At 43.2% G+C, this 17,893-nt stretch overlaps 1 protein-coding gene, 1 long non-coding RNA gene and 1 other non-coding gene across 4 annotated transcripts; 2 read left to right on the forward strand and 1 right to left on the reverse strand.

Moving 5' to 3' along the window:
- Window positions 1-319: 319 nt before the first annotated feature.
- LOC114115088 (small Cajal body-specific RNA 11) lies at window positions 320-454 on the forward strand. Its single transcript, XR_003589586.1, has one exon. It is a non-coding gene; the product is annotated as a small Cajal body-specific RNA 11 (non-coding RNA).
- A 5,479-nt stretch (window positions 455-5,933) lies between these two features.
- Window positions 5,934-15,904, reverse strand: LOC114114879 (uncharacterized). Of its 2 annotated transcripts, XR_006060058.2 has the most exons (4): window positions 15,648-15,904; window positions 14,775-14,874; window positions 11,371-11,489; window positions 5,934-8,191 (listed from the first exon to the last, which is right to left on the reverse strand). It is a non-coding gene; the product is annotated as an uncharacterized LOC114114879 (long non-coding RNA). The 2 variants fall into 2 exon arrangements; XR_003589439.3 differs by lacking the exon at window positions 11,371-11,489 and having other exon boundaries at window positions 5,935-8,191.
- WNT8A (Wnt family member 8A) lies at window positions 11,038-17,626 on the forward strand. Its single transcript, XM_004008823.5, has 6 exons — window positions 11,038-11,304; window positions 11,401-11,434; window positions 11,665-11,803; window positions 12,946-13,071; window positions 14,049-14,191; window positions 15,379-17,626. Exons 1-6 carry the CDS (start codon window positions 11,099-11,101, stop codon window positions 15,922-15,924), a joined length of 1,194 nt encoding a protein of 397 aa, XP_004008872.4. The 5' UTR covers window positions 11,038-11,098; the 3' UTR covers window positions 15,925-17,626.
- Window positions 17,627-17,893: the final 267 nt, after the last annotated feature.

The raw sequence follows: 17,893 nt of genomic DNA on the forward strand, positions 1-17,893 counted from the left end.
TTCAAAGGGACTTCCCTGGTGGTCCAGTGGTTAAGAATCTGCTTTCCAATGCGGGGGTTCAATCCCTGGTCAGGGAACTAACATCCCACATGGCTCGGGGCAACTAACCCATGCACCACAACTACTGAGCCCACATACCTCAGCTGGAGAGCCCACATGCGACAAACTATATGCTCTCCGGAGCCCACAGAGAGAGCCACAACCAGAGAGAAGCCCTCGCATGGCAGTGCTGCAACAAAGACCTGACATAGACAAAAATAAATAAACAAATTCTTTTTTTAAGTTTGGAGCTTAAAAAAAAAAGTTTAGAGCTTAGCTGAGGTCTCTTATAAAGCTATAACTTAGGTGAGGTATAAAGATATAACTCTGAAGTCTGGCAGGACATGCAGCAATCTCCCACTCAGGAGGTCTGCCCTAAGAATAGGGCTAACTCTTGAAGGCAAAAGGGGATAATTTAAGAAAAAAAAAAAAAGATATAATTTTGGGATGGTCACCATGTGGGAGTAAATACAGATGAAAAATAGAGAATGTCCAAGGAAGGAGCCTCAAGACTTTCCAACATTAGTAGGTCAGAGAAATGAAGAGGAACAAGCAGATGGAAACAGAGTGACCAGAGATAAAAGGAAAACCAATCATCTCTGAAGTCCTGGAAGCTGCAAGAAACAGAAGTTACAAGTTGAAGAGTGAATCATCTACATCAATCTGGACTTGACAATATGGAGATCACTGGTAATCTAAAGCAGTTTCAATGGAAGGGTGAGTGTGAAAGAAAAAGTTAAGAGAAGTTTGTAAACATTTAGATGTAAGCATTGTTCACTATAATGTTAATACCAAAATATTTTATCTACTCCATTTTCCAATAGTTTCAAATATTTAAGAATGGTCCTTTCGTTATCTGCCTTGATTTGTCCTTGGTTCTACTTCCTGAGTTGGGCAGGGGGACATGAGGTCACCTGCTGGAAGATGGTGTCTGCTAAGCAACTGCAGGAATTGATTTTACTCAGTCCACCCCAGATGCAGAAAGTTTATCAGGCCACAAAAACATATTTATAGATTGAAAGAGTCCAGGAGTACTAAACACAAGAAACTAAAAAGTTCTAAACCAAAGCCACATCATTGGGAAATTTCACTGTGGTGGAGCTAAACAAAGCGTTTCTAAAAGATTCTAAAGGGGTAGGGGGAGGGGAGAACAGGTAAGCTACAGAAGACTAGCATCCAAGACAAGATAAGATTTCTCAACAGCAACACTGGAAACTAGAAGACATTGGAACAATTACCTCAACATTCTATAGGAAAATATTTCCAATCTATAATTCTAAACTCTACCAAAATAGTAATTTAAAGATTTTAAATATCAATCAAATGAGAGCAAATTTTTCAGGTATGTGAGTTCTCAAAAAATTTGCTTCCTATGACCCTTTCTCAGGAAGCCACCAAAATGTTATCCACCAAAATGAGGGAGTAAACAAAAATAGAAAGACACAAAATTTAAGAAACAAGATGTGCAACAAAGGGAAGAAATATACTGAACCTTCATCCTGATGGTGAAAGAAGACGCTAAGGTGATAGCTATGCAATATATAGAGAAGTAACTAAGCCAGATTGGAGCAAGTCCAAGAGCTAAACAAGAGGTCTTTTAGCTAAGGGCAGAATTGGGGCCTAAAGTGCTGACACTGCATAGAAAACTAAGCAAACAACAACAAAAAATGATATTGTTAATTCCAGGGAAAACAAAAAGACATATAGAGAAAAAACAGTAAGCCTGATTTGTTACATGACTCTCCTCTAAATAGTATACACGATTGTAATGTAAATAACTCAATACTGACCTAAGTAAATTTACCTGAACTAGAAAATGACTCAGAGAGCAAAGAAACTGCTTGCAATGTAGGAGACCCAGGTTGGATTCCTGGGTCAGGAAGATCCCCTGGAGAAGGAAATGGCAACCCACTCTAGTATTCTTGCCTGGAGAATTCCATGGACAGAGGAGCCTGATGGACCACAGTAGTCCATGGGGTAAGAAAAGATGAGAAAGATGCATTTGGATTTGATAAGTGTGAAAAGAAAACAGAGGCCAATTCTCATTATCCATGGTGGGAAGACAACAAATAATACTTAAAACAAAAAAAATCAATAAATAGGACACAAATAGGTTTGTTTGTTTTTAGAAATATGGAGATAATGCTAATAGCACCAGATAAAAGAATTGAAAGTTGTAGCTTCTCGAGAGGACAATGCGGGTATGGTGGCTCAGAGAATGCCATGGACAGAGGAGCCTGGTAGGCTATACAGTTCACGGGGTCGCAAAGAATTGGACACGACTGAGCGACTTCACTTTCACTTTCAATGCTTTTCTTAACAAATCTTATAGACTACTTACTCATTATAACATGCTTAATTTTTGATTTAATATAAAAATGAAGAGAAAACAAGTTAGACTGACATGTAGTATCACAGAAAAAGGTCCATGATGTAAAAGGAAGGTTAAAAACCGGGACTTCTCTGATGGTCCACTGGTTAAGACTCTGCACTCCCAGGGCAGGGGGCCTGGATTCAATCCCTGGTCAGGGAACTAGATTGCACATGCCGCAAGGAAAGATCCCGCCTGACACAATGAAGATCGAAGATTTCACATGCTGCAACTCAGATCTGGCGCAGCCAAATAAATAAATATTAAAAAAGCTTAAAAACCAAATTGAGGAATTATAGCACCATTCTATTTTTAAATTAGGTAGGTATTTATAAACATTTGTATTTGCAGAGAAAAGAATCCATACTAAACTGTTGATAATGGTTACTCACAGGAAGTGGGACAGGGGAGACTCTCATTTTCTACATTACATGTTTCCATTTGTTTACCTTTTTGGTAACAAGTATTAATCAGTTATATATTATTTCAAGTATATTTGTTCATGTGTGTATATCAAGTGTTATACATGTATAAAAAATGTTATTTGCGTGACAGCATTTTCAATTATATTTTATATCAACAAGCACACTGCAAATTTTTTAAAGACCAAAGTCATCTTAGAAGCAATATGCATATGTATATGCATCACACTGCCAACCACTGGGCTGGCTACCCATTAGGCAGGTGCCTCAGTAAAGGTTGAAATTGAGGTCCTATATCACCGACTCGATGGACCTGAGTTTGAGTGAACTCCAGGAGTTGATGATGGACAGGGAGGCTGGCCTGCTGCAATCCATGGGGTCGCAAAGAGTTGGACACCACTGAGCGACTGAACTGAATTGAACTGATCCCTCATCAGAGCAACAAAGCCATGTTATACCATTCATTGCCACCAGATGGCAGGTCTCTATCAGAAGTCCTTGTCTATGGCGTTAACTGATTATTCCTGCTGCTGCTGCTGCTGCTGCTAAGTCGCTTCAGTCATGTCCAACTCTGTGCGACCGGATAGACGGCAGCCCACCAGGCTCCCCCATCCATGGGATTCTCTAGGCAAGAATACTGGAGTGGGTTGCCATTTCCTTCTCCAATGCATGAAAGTGAAAAGTGAAAGTGAATTCGCTCAGTCCTGTCCGACTTTTAGCGACCCCATGGACTGCAGCCTACCAGGCTCCTCCATCCATGGGATTTTCCAGGCAAGAGTACTGGAGTGGGGTGCCATTGCCTTCTCCAAACTGATTATCCCTACACCCCCCAAACCTTTCCAGAGTACTTTATCTCACTGTATTAGTATGAATTGTTTAAGCTCCTCTCTCTTAGACCGAACTAAGAGCTCCCCCAGGATAAAAACAAGTAATGATAATTCATCTTAGACCATAACTGTGGAATACTAGCCAGAACTAAGTAGGCAGGTATCTTTAGAATAAACAGATGGATGTATATTCTCAGAAAACTAATAAAATCCCCCAATCATCTCCATACTTTCTTCCCCAACTATCAATCAAGAAACATTAACTGAGAATTTCTGTGTCATATCCAATGTCCAGAGATGGGCATTTTGAACAGTGACATAATACAAGATACAATAAAGGGGTTTTAAGCCAACTGAAATCTCTCCTAGGATGAGCCCCTCCAATCTCAAATCTTTTCAGGCTAATCACTGCAGATGGTGACTGCAGCCATGAAATTAAAAGATACTTGCTCCTTGGAAGAAAAGTTATGACCAAACTAGACAACATATTAAAAAGCAGAGACATTACTTTACCAACAAAGGTTTGTCTAATCGAAGCTATGGTTTTTCCAGTAGTCATGTATGGATGTGAGAGTTGGACTGTACAGAAAGCTGAGTGCCGAAGAACTGATTATTTTTAACTATGGTGTTGGAGAAGACTTTTGAGAGTCCCTGGGACCGCAAGGAGGTCCAACCTGTCCATCCTAAAGGAAATCAGTCCTGAATATTCATTGTAAGGACTGATGCTGAAGCTGAAACTCCAATACTCTGGCCACTTGACACGAAGAACCAACTCATTGGAAAAGACCCGTATTCTAGAAAAGATTGAAGGCGGGAGGAGAGGGGGACGGCAAACGATGAGATGGTTGGATGGCATCACTGACTCAATGAGTTTGAATAAGGTCTGGGAGTTGGTGCCTGCGAAGCCTGGCGTGCTGCAGTCCATGGGGTCACAAAGAGTCAGACACAACTGAGCGACTGAACTGAACTGAGGTGATCCAGCTTCTGCCATCTGGGCACCTCAGTTTGACAGGAGAATGTGCTACTATCCTTGAAGAGATTCCTATATGGTTGGGATTGACAATACCAAGTCCTAAGGAGCTTCCCAAGTGATGAAAGAAATACACCTTCAGGCTAGAAACATCCAGTCATGGCTTGCAGATTTATCCTCTCTCATGTGTCCCAGCCCTCACAGGCCTATGTGTTCCAGCAACTGCTCCCATTTTCCACACAGGAAGGCCTGTTTTCTTCCCCACACCTGGAACCCGAGATCTCAAAGGGAAAATTGAAATATTCTCCTCTTCCTTCCCTGGGCATATTGTTGAGGAACTTTGCAAGTCATTGAGGCTAAACTGGGGGATCAGGAGCTAAAAGGGAGGGTCAGGAGCTCAAGCAGCTGTGGCATTTGGACTGGGAGTCACCAGGGGGTGGGAAGAGACAAGCTTCCAGAGAGAAGGGGTGGAGATCAGAGATTAAAAATGCCTGAGCTCTGCTCAGTGTCACTGCTCAGAAGAATATGCATGGAGGCTCATTCTCTCCACCCCCCATCTCCGCCCCTTATCTAATTAGCAGAGGAGTGTTAAAAGTCAGAAATCCTACCTCTTTCTCTTCTGGTATTCTCCAACCACCTCCGCCCTCTCACTCAACTCCCACACACACACCCCGCAACTTGCTCCACAGTCTAAACAGCCCCTCTAATCTCAGAGTTCTGGCAAAGGAGCCTGGAAAAGAAATGAGGGGGAACTAGGGGTTTGGGGAGTTTAGTGAGAAAGCACATTAAGAGGAAGACATACTATAGTCACCAAAGGGTGAACAACCGTCCTGGTTTACCCAAGATTGTTCTGGTTTAAGCATTGAAAGTCCCACACCACTGCAAACACCTCAATCCTGGGCAAACCAGGATGGTATCCTCAAGGTCTCTTTGCCCCAGTTCACTCTGTGACCCTGAGTAAATTCTCTCTCTTTCTCTGGGCCTCAGTTATATCCTTGTAAAAATGGGACCCTCTAGCTTAGACACTCTGTGGCTCTATAAATAGTCTCTAGATTTCCTGAAAGCTGGGCACAGCAAGGGTGACTCTGGCTTACTCATTGATTACTGCCCCCAGTGTTCCCTTGAGACTCCTGGAATCTCAACATCCTGGAACATGAGGTGGAAGGGGCCTTCAGGATTATCCTGTCCTACTCCTCTCTAGCTCTATGAATACCATTCCAGTGCATTTATTAATTGCATCCCACTTACCACTTGATGTTCTACATACAGTTAGATATGGGCTTCCCTGGAGGCTCAGTGGTAATGAACTCACCAGTCAATGCAGAAGATGCAGGTTCAATCCCTGGGTGGGGAAGAGCCCCTGGAGGAGGAAATGGCAACTCACTCCAGTGTTCTTGCTGGGAAATACCATGGACAGAGCAACCTGGAGGGCTACAGTCCATGGGGTCACAAAGAGTCAGACACAACTTAGTGATTAAACAACAACACAGACCAGAATTTTGCAAACTGCTTGTTAAACACAGTTGTTATTAAAATTAAAGTATATAAACTTACAGTTAAGCTTACAAATAAATGGGCTTTCCTTGTGGCTCAGCTGGTAAAGAATCGCCTGTAAGGTGGGAGACCTGGGCTTGATCCCTGGGCTAGGAAGATCCCCTGGAGAAGGGAAAAGCTACCAACATCAGTAGCCTGGAGAATTGTACAGTCCATGGGGTGGCAAGGAGTCAGACACAACTGAGCAATTAATTTATTTATAAAATTATTTATATAATAATATATATTTATAAATAAATTATATATTATAGGGCTTCCCTTGTAGCTCAGTCAGTAAAGAATCTGCCTGCAGTGCAGGAGACCTGGATTCGATCCCTGGGTTGGGAAGATCCCCTGGAGAAGGAAATGGCAACCCACTCCAGTATCCTTGCCTGGAAAATCTCATGGACAGAGGAGCCTGGTGGGCTGCAGTCCATGGGGTTGCAGAGTCGGGCACAACTGAGCGACTAACACTTACTTACTTATATATTATATATAATAAAAACAAATTAATTGTTTATAATTAATTTATAAATAAATTATAGTAAAAGCAAAGGGGAAAAAAGGGAATTCACTGGTAGTCTGGTGATTAGGACTCAGTGCTCTCACTGCTGGGGCCCAGGGTTTGATCCCTGGTCAGGAAACTAAAATTCCATAAGTCACATTGCACAGCCAAAAAAACCCAAAATTTATCATTTCCTAGTTATTTTACTAGACTTCACTATTATCTATACCATTAAGGTTATTTACATCTATTATATGTATGATAAAAATAACTGTATAATAATGTGCAACTATTCATCTCTTTCCAAGTCCACATTGGCAGTTTGAAATCAACCATGGTAGGAGTATGTACTCCATGCAAATCAGGAAGCACTACCAAGCACGGCTTCTGTCACACTGAAACTGGCTGCTGAATATCTGCCGGCACACCCCTAGTTCAGAGACACCGCTATCCTGTTTGTCCGGTCATTGTTGTTCAGTCACTAAGTTGTGTCGGACTCTTTGAGACCCCATGGACTGCAGCACACCAGGCTTCCCTGTCCTTCACTATCTTCCAGACTTTGCTCAAGCTCATGTCCATTGAGTCAGCGATGCCATCCAATCATCTCATCCTCTATCACTCCTTCCCTTGCCCTCAATTTTCCCCAGCCTCAGGGTGTTTTCCAATGAGTTGGCTCTTTGCATCAGGTGGCCAAAGCATTAGAGCTTCAGCATCAGTCCTTCCATTTAATATTCAGGGTTGATTTCCTTTAAGATTGACTGGTTTAATCTTCTTGCTGTCCAAGGGACTCTCAAGGATCTTCTCCAGCACCTCAGTTAAAAAACATCAATTCTTTGGAACCTAGCCTTCTTTATGGTCAAACTCCCACATCTGTACATGACTACTAGAAAAACCACAGCTTTGACTATATGGACCTTTTTTGGCAAAGTGATGTTTCTGCTTTTAATACACTGTCTAGGTTTGTCAGAGTTTTCCTTCCAAGGAGCAAGTTTCTTTTAATCTCGTAGCTGTTGTCACCATCCACAGTGATTTTGGAGCCCAAGAAAATAAAATCTGTCACTGTTTCCACTTTTTCAGTTCCTGATTTCCATTCCTAAGAGAGAAACCAAGAATTGAATCATCATTTAAAAGCCAATTGGCTCAGGGGATAAGAATTCACCTGCCAGTGCAAGGGATACAGGTTTGATCCCTGGTCCAGGAAGATTCCACATGCCACAGAGCAACTAAGCTCATGTGCCGCAACTGCTGAGCCCAAGAGCTACAGCTGCTGAAGCTTGAGTGCCTAGAGCCTGTGCTCTGCACCAGAGAAGCCCCTGCAGTGAGAAGCCCGTGCTCTGCAGCAAAGAGTAGCCCCACTCCCTGCAGCTGGAGAAAAGCCCATGCAAAGCAGCAAAGACCAGGGCAGGCAAAAATAAATAAGTGAATACAATACTAAAAAAGGAAAAAAAAAAAAACTGAGGGACTTCCCTGATGGTCCAGTGGTTAAGGTTTTGCCTTTCAATGCACAGGATACGGGTTCAATTCCTGGTAGGGGAAATAGAAGCAATGTTATAACAAGTTCAATAAAGATTTTTAAAATGGTTCACATAAATAAAACAAAAGCCTAATGAGATGATAAAGCTGAATTTAAAGAAATGGATGCACAGGTTGGCTATAAGTAGACTTCAGTGTGGAGTATCCATCTCTGGCTTTCTCTCCTTCCAGGAGACCTTCTACCACATGACTATTGGTCAGTCTAGTACAGAGGTCTTCTGTAGACAGGCTCCCAAAGGACTCTGAAGAAGACATTGGTTGCCCTCTAGGTATGCATCTTATAGGGTTATCTAGCTGGCCAACCAAAGGATTTAAAGATGTATGAGTACCATGTTGACAGAGAAGACAAGACTTTCCCATCTCTGGCGTACAATCACCTCCAGGATTAATTAATCTCTTAAATCTGAAAACTAGGATAATGGCATGGAAGAGAGCTGGTAAAATCCTTAGAGGTCATGCAACGTTCAACATCTTCCCAACTGCCCCATTTTACAGATGAAGTAACTGAGTTCACGAGATAGTCAATGGCTTGCCCAAGGTCACATAACAAGTTAGTGGCCAATGTCCAAAGTTCCTAATACCTGAAGGAAAGACCTTTTTTTAACATCCTAAAGACCCTTCTTTAACATTCCTAACATTCCATTTAGGAATTCCACTTAGAGAAATTATATGATCTTCAGAAAATGTGAGCAGGGACAAGCACAAAGTTTACACACAAAAGGCTCACCACCACCTTCCTTCCTAGAAAATTAAAGACTATCTTTATAGAGTACCAACGAAATGCCAGGTGCTATGGGGAGCACAGAAGAATACAATCCAGTGACTCATATGCAGGAAGGGAATGTGGAATCACTCCTAAAACTCTTTCAAGGGGAATGTGGAATTCCTCAGGTCTAACGTGACCCCTGTTCTGACCACATAGACAGTGGCATGGAAATCAACCTCACTGTCTTAAGTGAGAGTTACACAATAGATTCTTTTTTTTTTTAAGTATCACTGACTTAACAATATTATATCAGTGACAGGTATGAACATTAGATTCTTGATTGGGAAAGGTAGAAAACAGGGAAGAGCCCACTGAGGCAAACTTGGTGAGCTTTTCCCAAGTGACCCAGTGTGGGACATCTCTTTTCCCCAAGGAGAGAACCCTACAAGCAAGCAAAGGAAGAGAACATGCTGGGTTAAGAGCCCAAGCTGTAGTGCATTAAGGACATTTGGCATTTGAGATATTCATACTCATCCTCCTAGAGAAATGAAATAGAAAAAAAGACAGAATAGAAGCCCAAATTTCTTATTATTAGATTTCAACATACATAAAATCACTCTGTCAAACTGCTACAAAAATCTCGAAACATTCTCATTTCTGTACTTATCTTGTCACATAAAGATAACAGTTTGCTGGCTGACACTAACCCCAGTTCATACTTTGAGTATACTGCACTAAAAAGGCCCTGGGACATCTTGGCTCCTGGAACTCCTTTGGTGGGGGATCTTTCTTTTTTTTGGTGGGTGATTTCTGACCTCCCTTTCTCATCCAAATCCAGTCCAGGGTGCTATGAAGTGATCTGGATTATGGTCACAGAGTACTGAGTCAGGACAGTAACTTCCTGCTTGAACTTCTCTGCATCCCTTTAGCCTGCCTTCCTCAGCCTCAGGAAAGAGTTTCACCAAGCAAGGAAGATCTCCATCCCTTCATTGCAGTACCCAGCCCTACCTAATAATGGCTGTGCTTATGTCCTAGCAACAAAGTGGTATCAGAAAGAAAGGCATCAGTCTTTTCAAATATAGCCCTGGGTGGCCCAAAGGTTGATTCTTACATACACAGGCAGTTAACAAACTGGAAGACTCTTGTGTCCTTGGACTGCAAAGAGATCAAACCAGTCAATCCTAAAGGAAGTGAAGTGAAAGTTGCTCAGTCATGTCCGACTCTTTGTGAGCCCATGGACTATACAGTCCATGGAATTCTCCAGGCCAGAATACTGGAGTGGGTAGCCATTCCCATCTAAAGAAATCAACCCTGAATATCCATTGGAAGGACTGATGCTGAAGCTGAAACTGCAATACTTTGGCCACCAGATGTGAAGAGTCGACCCATTAGAAAAGACCCTGATGCTGGGAAAGATTGAAGGCAGGAAGAGAAGGGGACAGCAGAGGATGAGATGGTTGGATGGCATCACTGACTCAATGGACATGAGTTTGAGCAAGCTCCAGAAGATGGTGAAGGACAGGGAAGTCTGCTGAACTGCAGTCAATGGGGTCTCAAAGAGTTGGACACAACTGAGTGACTGAACAACAATAACAAACTGGAGTTCTAACAAATACAAAATTGCAGACCTACTAGGAATGAAGGACATTTACTTGCACTTATTCTGGTAGAATATGGTAGAAGGGACTGTTGCAGAGGTGTCTGCTCCTGGGTCCTACACCACTTTACAGTCATCAGGGAGGAGGCAAGAATGGTGCACTTGTTTACTTGGGTAGAACAAGTAGGAGAGAGCTCCAGATAGAGTTCCTCTACAATTGTTAACACCCTGAAGAAAAAGGCAGGGTAAGGAGTGGGGTCTCATTAATGAGTGAGAACCCCATAACTTTGAGGGAGAGGTGACCTGTCTTCAGAATTAGCAGAGTTAATTCTGCAGAGACAAGGAAACTTGCCTTCTCTGGGCTACAAAATTCTAATTAATGAGCCCTCAAGTAGGAAGAGAAAGAAGTCTGACTTATAGAGGGTAGAAACCTCCTGAGTAGGGAAAAGTTTCAGCTCCTCTGTCAGCCTGGGAGGGCAGAAGGGTTGGCAGGGCGGGGCAGGGCGGGGTTTCCCTTGCAGGCTTTGGGCTGAATCCCTCCTCCCTGGTCCCTCATTGGGTTAGTGACTCCTGCAGCCCTGCCAGTGAGGGACAAATGAGAAGGGCTGTTGATTTTTCACCCCTTGGCCATTCAGCATTTCCCTACATAAATACTGAGAAAGACTCTGCCCTCTCCTCACTTCTCTGGACTTGGCCCTGGGCTAGACTTGGTCTTCTGGAGGTGGGAAGGGCCATGGGGGACCTACTTATGCTCAGAGTGGCTGTGGGCATATGCTATGTAACCTTCAGTGCCTCTGCTTGGTAAGTCCTTCCCTCCCACTGTTCACTCCTCACCAAGGAAGCTTCCACTGTCTCATCCCCACTCACCAACTGCCTCACTTTTTCTCTTTTTGGTAGGTCAGTGAACAATTTCCTGATAACAGGGCCCAAGGTAGGATGGTCTCCGGCTCCTGTTTTTACCCATTCATGTTCCTGAGGGAACTCTTCTGGGGAAAGAAAAGATGGGAGGGGAGACAGTGTCAGAAGTCAGACACGCAGAGGAACCTATGACCAATCATTCCCTAATGGAGAGCTAACCCATTTGATTCCTGTCTGTACCTTCTGACCCAGACGACCTGATGAGTGGCAGGGCTGAAGCTCGCACCCTTTTCCCTTTGCCAGGCCTATCTGACCTACACCACCAGTGTGGCCCTGGGCGCCCAGAGTGGCATCGAGGAGTGCAAATTCCAATTTGCTTGGGAACGTTGGAACTGCCCTGAAAATGCTCTCCAGCTCTCCACTCACAACAGGCTAAGAAGTGGTAAGTCTGTGCAACCTGTACAAGGGGGTATATGTCCATGAAGTTGGGCATGCAGTATGTATGTATGTGTAACATGTATGTGTGCAGTGAAATGAAAACATTATCGGTGATCTGCCACTTCCTTGTTGTGGGTTATTTCCCCTTCTCTGAACCTCAGTATTATCCTTGGGGTCAATAAGGTCAGCTGTTTAGTTCACCAGGAGTGTTGTAAGGGTTGAATGAGGTGAATACAAAGGTATTTATATACAAGTGTAATTACTCTATTTTCCAATTCATGTTGTATTTGTGTTTGTACCCACTTACATATGCATGAAATGAAAATGAGGAAAAGAGTCAGTGTTCGTAGCCCCTGAGGGAATTTCAGCTGTCATAAAATCCCAACAACAGAGAAGCTGAGAGATCACACTGAGCCATGCCTCATGTGGAGTGTGTGTGGTGTGTGTGTGTGTGTGTGTGTGGTGTGTGTGCATGCTGTACCTGTGCAGCTGTTTATAACTATGCATAGTAGTTTGCAAGAAAGTCATTTATGTAGAAATGACTAATGAGTTTCCTGAGGAAAGTTGAGGGGAATGGGGTAAAGAAAATGAGGGGAAAAGTATCTTCCTGTGGGGTATACAACAAATAGGGTGAGAAAAACATGGGACAATGTTTATAAGGCCTTAGTCAGATACGAGCTCAGTAAGTGGTAGGTATTATCATTATAATTATTACATGGCTCCAGCTCCATCTCAGAAAGAAGAAAAATGCTCTTCTCTCTTTCATAAGCCAGCCTCATAGCCCTGAATCCTTACTGTCTGAGGATCAGAAGCAATGGCTTATGAACAGAGAGGCCTGGGCTGGATTATCAGGGGAACTGGGTCCTGGTCCCAATGCCATAACTGGTGAGGAGAGTGGCCTCAGTTTCATCACTTTCTCTCTGGGTTTTACTTTCCCCATCTGTAGCATGGGGATGCTCATTCCTGCCTATATGAAGTAAGGATGCTAGGAAAGCATGTACTGTTCTCTCAAGCAGAATAACATCCTCTTAATAAACCCAAAGAGGGAGGGGGATAGGAGAGAGACATGAAATGGCATTGCTTTTTGAAAGCCCCTGCTTTGGGTCATCAGGGTCCTGGTTTCTAGTTCCCTCTTTCTTTTCAAAGCTACCAGGGAGACTTCTTTCATTCACGCTATCAGCTCTGCTGGAGTCATGTACACCATTACCAAGAACTGTAGCATGGGTGACTTTGAAAACTGTGGCTGTGATGAGTCAAAAAATGGTAAAACAGGTAAGTTGTGCCTTCTGATGGGTGTGGGAAAAGGTAAGGGGTTTAGAGCTAAGCATAAGCTAAAGTCTTCCAGAGAAAGCCTGAGAGACACAGCTTCTTCAAACCCCTAAACCCCAGCAGAAATTTCCTCGGTGGGTCCTCCTAGATCAAGACTCTGCTAAGATGATTAGAGGATAAGCAAGTAGCACCAAGCTCTAAAATCAACAAGGCATGTAGGAAGGAGGAAGCCAAAGAGAGTTTAAAGCTAACCCTCGTATTTCAGGCTTAGAATGGCTTGTCCATAATCCACAGCTATCAAATTATTTGCAGATAGCCTAAGAGACTTATAGGCCTTCCCTGATGGCTCAGACAGTAAAGAGTCTGCATGCAATGCGGGAGACCTGGGTTTGATCCCTGGGTTGGGAAGATCCCCTAAAGAAGGAAATGGAAACCCACTCCAGGATTCTTGCCTGGAAAATCCTTATTCAGATTTGTCAGTAATGAGGGAGGAGACAGCTCTAATAAGACTACTGTACAATAATGGCACAGAATTCTAGAATGAACAGCAATGAACCTTTGAGATCATCTGGGCCAGCCCCAGCATCTTAATTTCACTTTGGGTATGGAATTGCATTGTCTAGAGCTGGGGAGTACCTGAAGGTGGGCAGTTGACTTTAGAAATAGGACTGCCCCCTACCCCCATTCCCACCCTAAATACCTCCATTTCCCTGTTCCACTTTTTTTTTTTTTTTTTTTTTTTACCATACTGCACAGCTTGTGGGGACCAGGGATTGAGCCCAGGCCATGGCAGTGAGAGCACGGAATCCTAATCACTGGACTGCCAGGGAATTCCCTCCCTGTCTCACTTTTAGCTACAGCTTTACACACTTCTACAACTCTTGGGGATGGTTTGGCTATGTCAGCTAAAATGACCGTGAGTCTTCTTCTAAGACTCAGCTGGAAGCTATACACAGAACTTACTCTTTCCTTATGTGCAGGAGGCCATGGCTGGATCTGGGGAGGTTGTAGTGACAATGTTGAATTTGGGGAAAGAATCTCCAAACTCTTTGTGGACAGCCTGGAGAAAGGGAAGGATGCCAGAGCCCTGATGAATCTTCATAACAACAGAGCAGGCAGGCTGGTACGTATAAGAGTTGACCAGGGAGCCAACAGGCTGAGCATTTACAACAGTCTCACATCGGTACAGGCATTCACAACTTGTCAAGAGCTGTCTCAAACATGTTTCATCCCACACCACCCAGCAGGGCTAGGATAGCTACTCCTATTCTCTGGATGACAAAACCAGTTAAGGCAGAACTATCACTTGGCCAAGGCAATACAACAAATTAGCATCAGAACCAGGCAATGAACACAGATCTTCCAGTATAGTCCTTTTATCACTAAACCTTATGTGCTAACTCCTTCTTACAGGCAGGTTTCTGAGAACATAAAACAATACAGATCCAAGGCCTTGCTTCCATGGCTTAAAATTTAACCATTTCAACTGCATGTTCTAGGATATTAGCAAGGGTTTATCATACAACTTATGTCCTAATGTCTTTCTGGGTCTGGAGAGGTTGGGACTGATCTAAGCTTCTCTGGAAGATCAACTGTCCCCCAAGACTTCTGGGGTGCGTAGAAATCCTTGGAGTGTTCTGAACTCAAATCTGGATTCTAGTTGTATTTGGAGCTAAGAGGATAGAAATTTTGCTTTGAACCCATACCTAGATGTCCTGGCTGCCCAGTGTAGCGAAGAGTTTTCAAAGCGAAAATAATGGGTAATCACCTTGGGGACAGGGCTTCAGACTTCAGGTTTCCTTCCCTCTGGAAGAGAGCCCAAAAGACAAATCCAAACATCCACAAACACTCTAGCCCTCAGCTGCAACACTTAGTGCCAATTATCATATTTTTCATTTTTAGTTTACAGAGTACCTTCTTCTTCATCTTCTTTTTAAAAAAATACTTTCTTGATCATTCTTAATCTTATGGGCAGAAAGAGAAACAAGCTCACAAGCGATATAGTTGGGCCTTAAGCCTAGGTTTCCTGTTTCCAGTCACCTTCTCAACCCTTGCCTGGCTTTTTCCATAAGAATCATGCAGAAGAGCATTAAAATCACCAATATCAAAGCCTTTAAACCCCTGAACTTCCTAATTGAGAAGATCTGAGGTAGGGCCCAGGAATAAGTATTTTTCACAGGCCTCCCTCACAATTCTGATGTACTCTAAAGTTAAGAAACAGAACTCTAAAATATTCCATTAATTGCTAGCTTTTGATCTTCTCTACCCAGAGCCAATCTCCTTTTGTCCTCCCTCTCTCTTTCTCTGAAGGCAGTGAGAGCCACCATGAAGAGAACTTGCAAATGTCATGGCATCTCGGGCAGCTGTAGCATCCAGACATGCTGGCTACAGCTAGCTAACTTCAGGGAGTTGGGTAACTACCTAAAGGCCAAGTATGAACGGGCACTGAAAATTGAGATGGATAAACGGCAGCTAAGGGCTGGGAACAGTGCCGAGGGCCACTGGATACCCACTGAGGCCTTCCTTCCTAGTGCAGAAGCTGAGCTGATCTTTTTAGAGGAATCACCGGATTACTGTACCCGCAATTCCAGCTTGGGCATCTATGGCACAGAAGGTCGGGAGTGTCTGCAGAACAGTCGCAACACATCCAGATGGGAGCAACGCAGCTGTGGGCACTTGTGCACAGAATGCGGCCTGCAGGTGGGAGAGAGAAGAACTGAGGCTATCAGCAGCTGTAACTGCAAATTCCAGTGGTGCTGCACTGTCAGGTGTGACCAGTGTAGGCATGTGCTGAGCAAGTACTACTGCACGCGCTCCCCAGGCAGTGCTTGGTCCTGGGGCAAGGGCAGCGCCTGACAGCACCCCACAGGAGCTTACTGCTCAGTTGTATGACAGTGGAGGGGACACAGCTTCTCTCTTGGAGAGAAGAGGTAAGGAAAACAATTGGAAAACCACAGGGTTGATCTGTTATCCTCTTGATATCTGCTGTACATGGGGTAGTGGAGGCCCAAGATGATACAGCATGTTCTTGACAGAGCTAAAATGGGAATCTGGGCCTCTTAATTTGGGTAGACCCCATTTCATCTTCTCTGAAAGTTACTTCCTGGTCTTCCTGCCTATAATTCTATAGCTTGCTAAAGGGGAAGTTTGATTTGGGGTCTATGTCCAGAAAGACCTTAAAAATACTTGCCCCTGGAGTTTCAGACCACAACCAATCCAGCTGTATGGCTAAGAATCAGAGGGAATGGAAGCCAAAAATGGAAGAGTTCTGTCCAGACTCCTGAAAGAGTAACCTTCCCCTACTCTGGCTAGCTCCGGAAGGGTCAGCTATAAGTTCATAGAGATAAGTGAGTCAGAGACTACACGCCTGCCTACAGGGAGGTATTCTTGGTGCTGCGTTTTTAACAGTGCACATTTTTGAAAAGTTCTCCCTACCTGTTCCTGGGGAAACCAGTACCTCATATAACCTGACAACTTTTCCAACTCAGAAACCATTTCTGGAGCCATGGAGAAGGGATTGGCACAGTAAGTGCACAGGTGACTACAACTCATCCAGTCAAAGCCTCCCAAGAGGGATTTTTCCCCAAAGAGCTGTGGAACAACTCTCTTTTGTTATTTTCCCAAATTGGGAACTCAACTTCATTTTGCAATAAATACTTCTAGTATACATATTTGAGACTTTTTGTTTCTCTCCTTGGAAACCTTAGGACCAGAAAGGGAATGAGAAACCCCACTTCTATATTCCAATGATGTACAAATCTAAAAGAGAAACTGGAAGTACCAACCCCTTGATATTAGTGTTAGATATCAGATAATAAAATTCAGGCCCAAGCACTGGCCTATAGGAAAATAATCCAGATTTCTCAATTTAGAAGGTATTATTTTAAAGCAACCTAAGCAACTTGAGGAACAAGCAAGCCCTTTGAACTTGAACCATATTCAAAGTGTGTTTGCTCTCTCAACTTAGGTTTCCTGGGGTGTCTGTACACGGAGGAGCTGGGCTCCAAGGCAAGAGACTGGGAAAGTTGTGGATTCTCCCTTCCTCATTTGCACTTCTACATCTTCCACTGGTAATCTGTGGGGGGGGGAGCCCTAGGGGCTCAGCCACTGGTCTCCTAAATCTGAGCATCTCAGCCTTTAGAGTCTCCCCTCTCTGCAAAGGCCAAACACCCCACAGGGAAGAGATATTCAGCTATGTTAAATAAATAAGTAAAATGACTGATCACCAAGAGTAGGGAAACATTCTTAATGTTTTAAATTTAAAAAAACAATTTAAATGTTCAACATCAGGGCAAACTAATTGTCATGGCTGCATAATGGAACATTAGCCATTAAAATAATATTCTGGAAAAATATTTGGTAACATGAAAAACATGCATGATACAATTAAGTAAATGAAGTTCCAAAACAGCATGTTCAGAATGAATTCAATTTTGTTTTAAAAAGAGAAAAATATTAGCTATCATGTAATACCAAAATAGAGTGGTTAGTTTTCCTTTTTGTGTTTTTCTGTATTTTTATATTTGTCCACAATAAACAAATTTTTTGTCTTCAAAAAGAATTAATAGTACATTAATTTTTAATGCCAACAGGGAATAACCAATCCATCGTTTTTGTTTAAGTGAAAAAGAAGGTAAAATATTTATTAAGGAAGTTGGCATCTCAAGAAAAACCATAAGCAGGTTCTTTGCAAGTCTACCCTTATCTCTGTTTTGTTGTTGTTGTTTAGTTGCTAAGCCATGTCAGACTCTGTGACTCCATGGACTGCAGCACACCAGTCTTCCCCTGTCCTTACTATCTCCCAGAGTTTGCTCAAATTCATGTC

The sequence above is a fragment of the Ovis aries genome, chromosome 5 (genome assembly GCF_016772045.2).
Source record: "Ovis aries strain OAR_USU_Benz2616 breed Rambouillet chromosome 5, ARS-UI_Ramb_v3.0, whole genome shotgun sequence".
Lineage (NCBI taxonomy): Eukaryota > Metazoa > Chordata > Mammalia > Artiodactyla > Bovidae > Ovis > Ovis aries.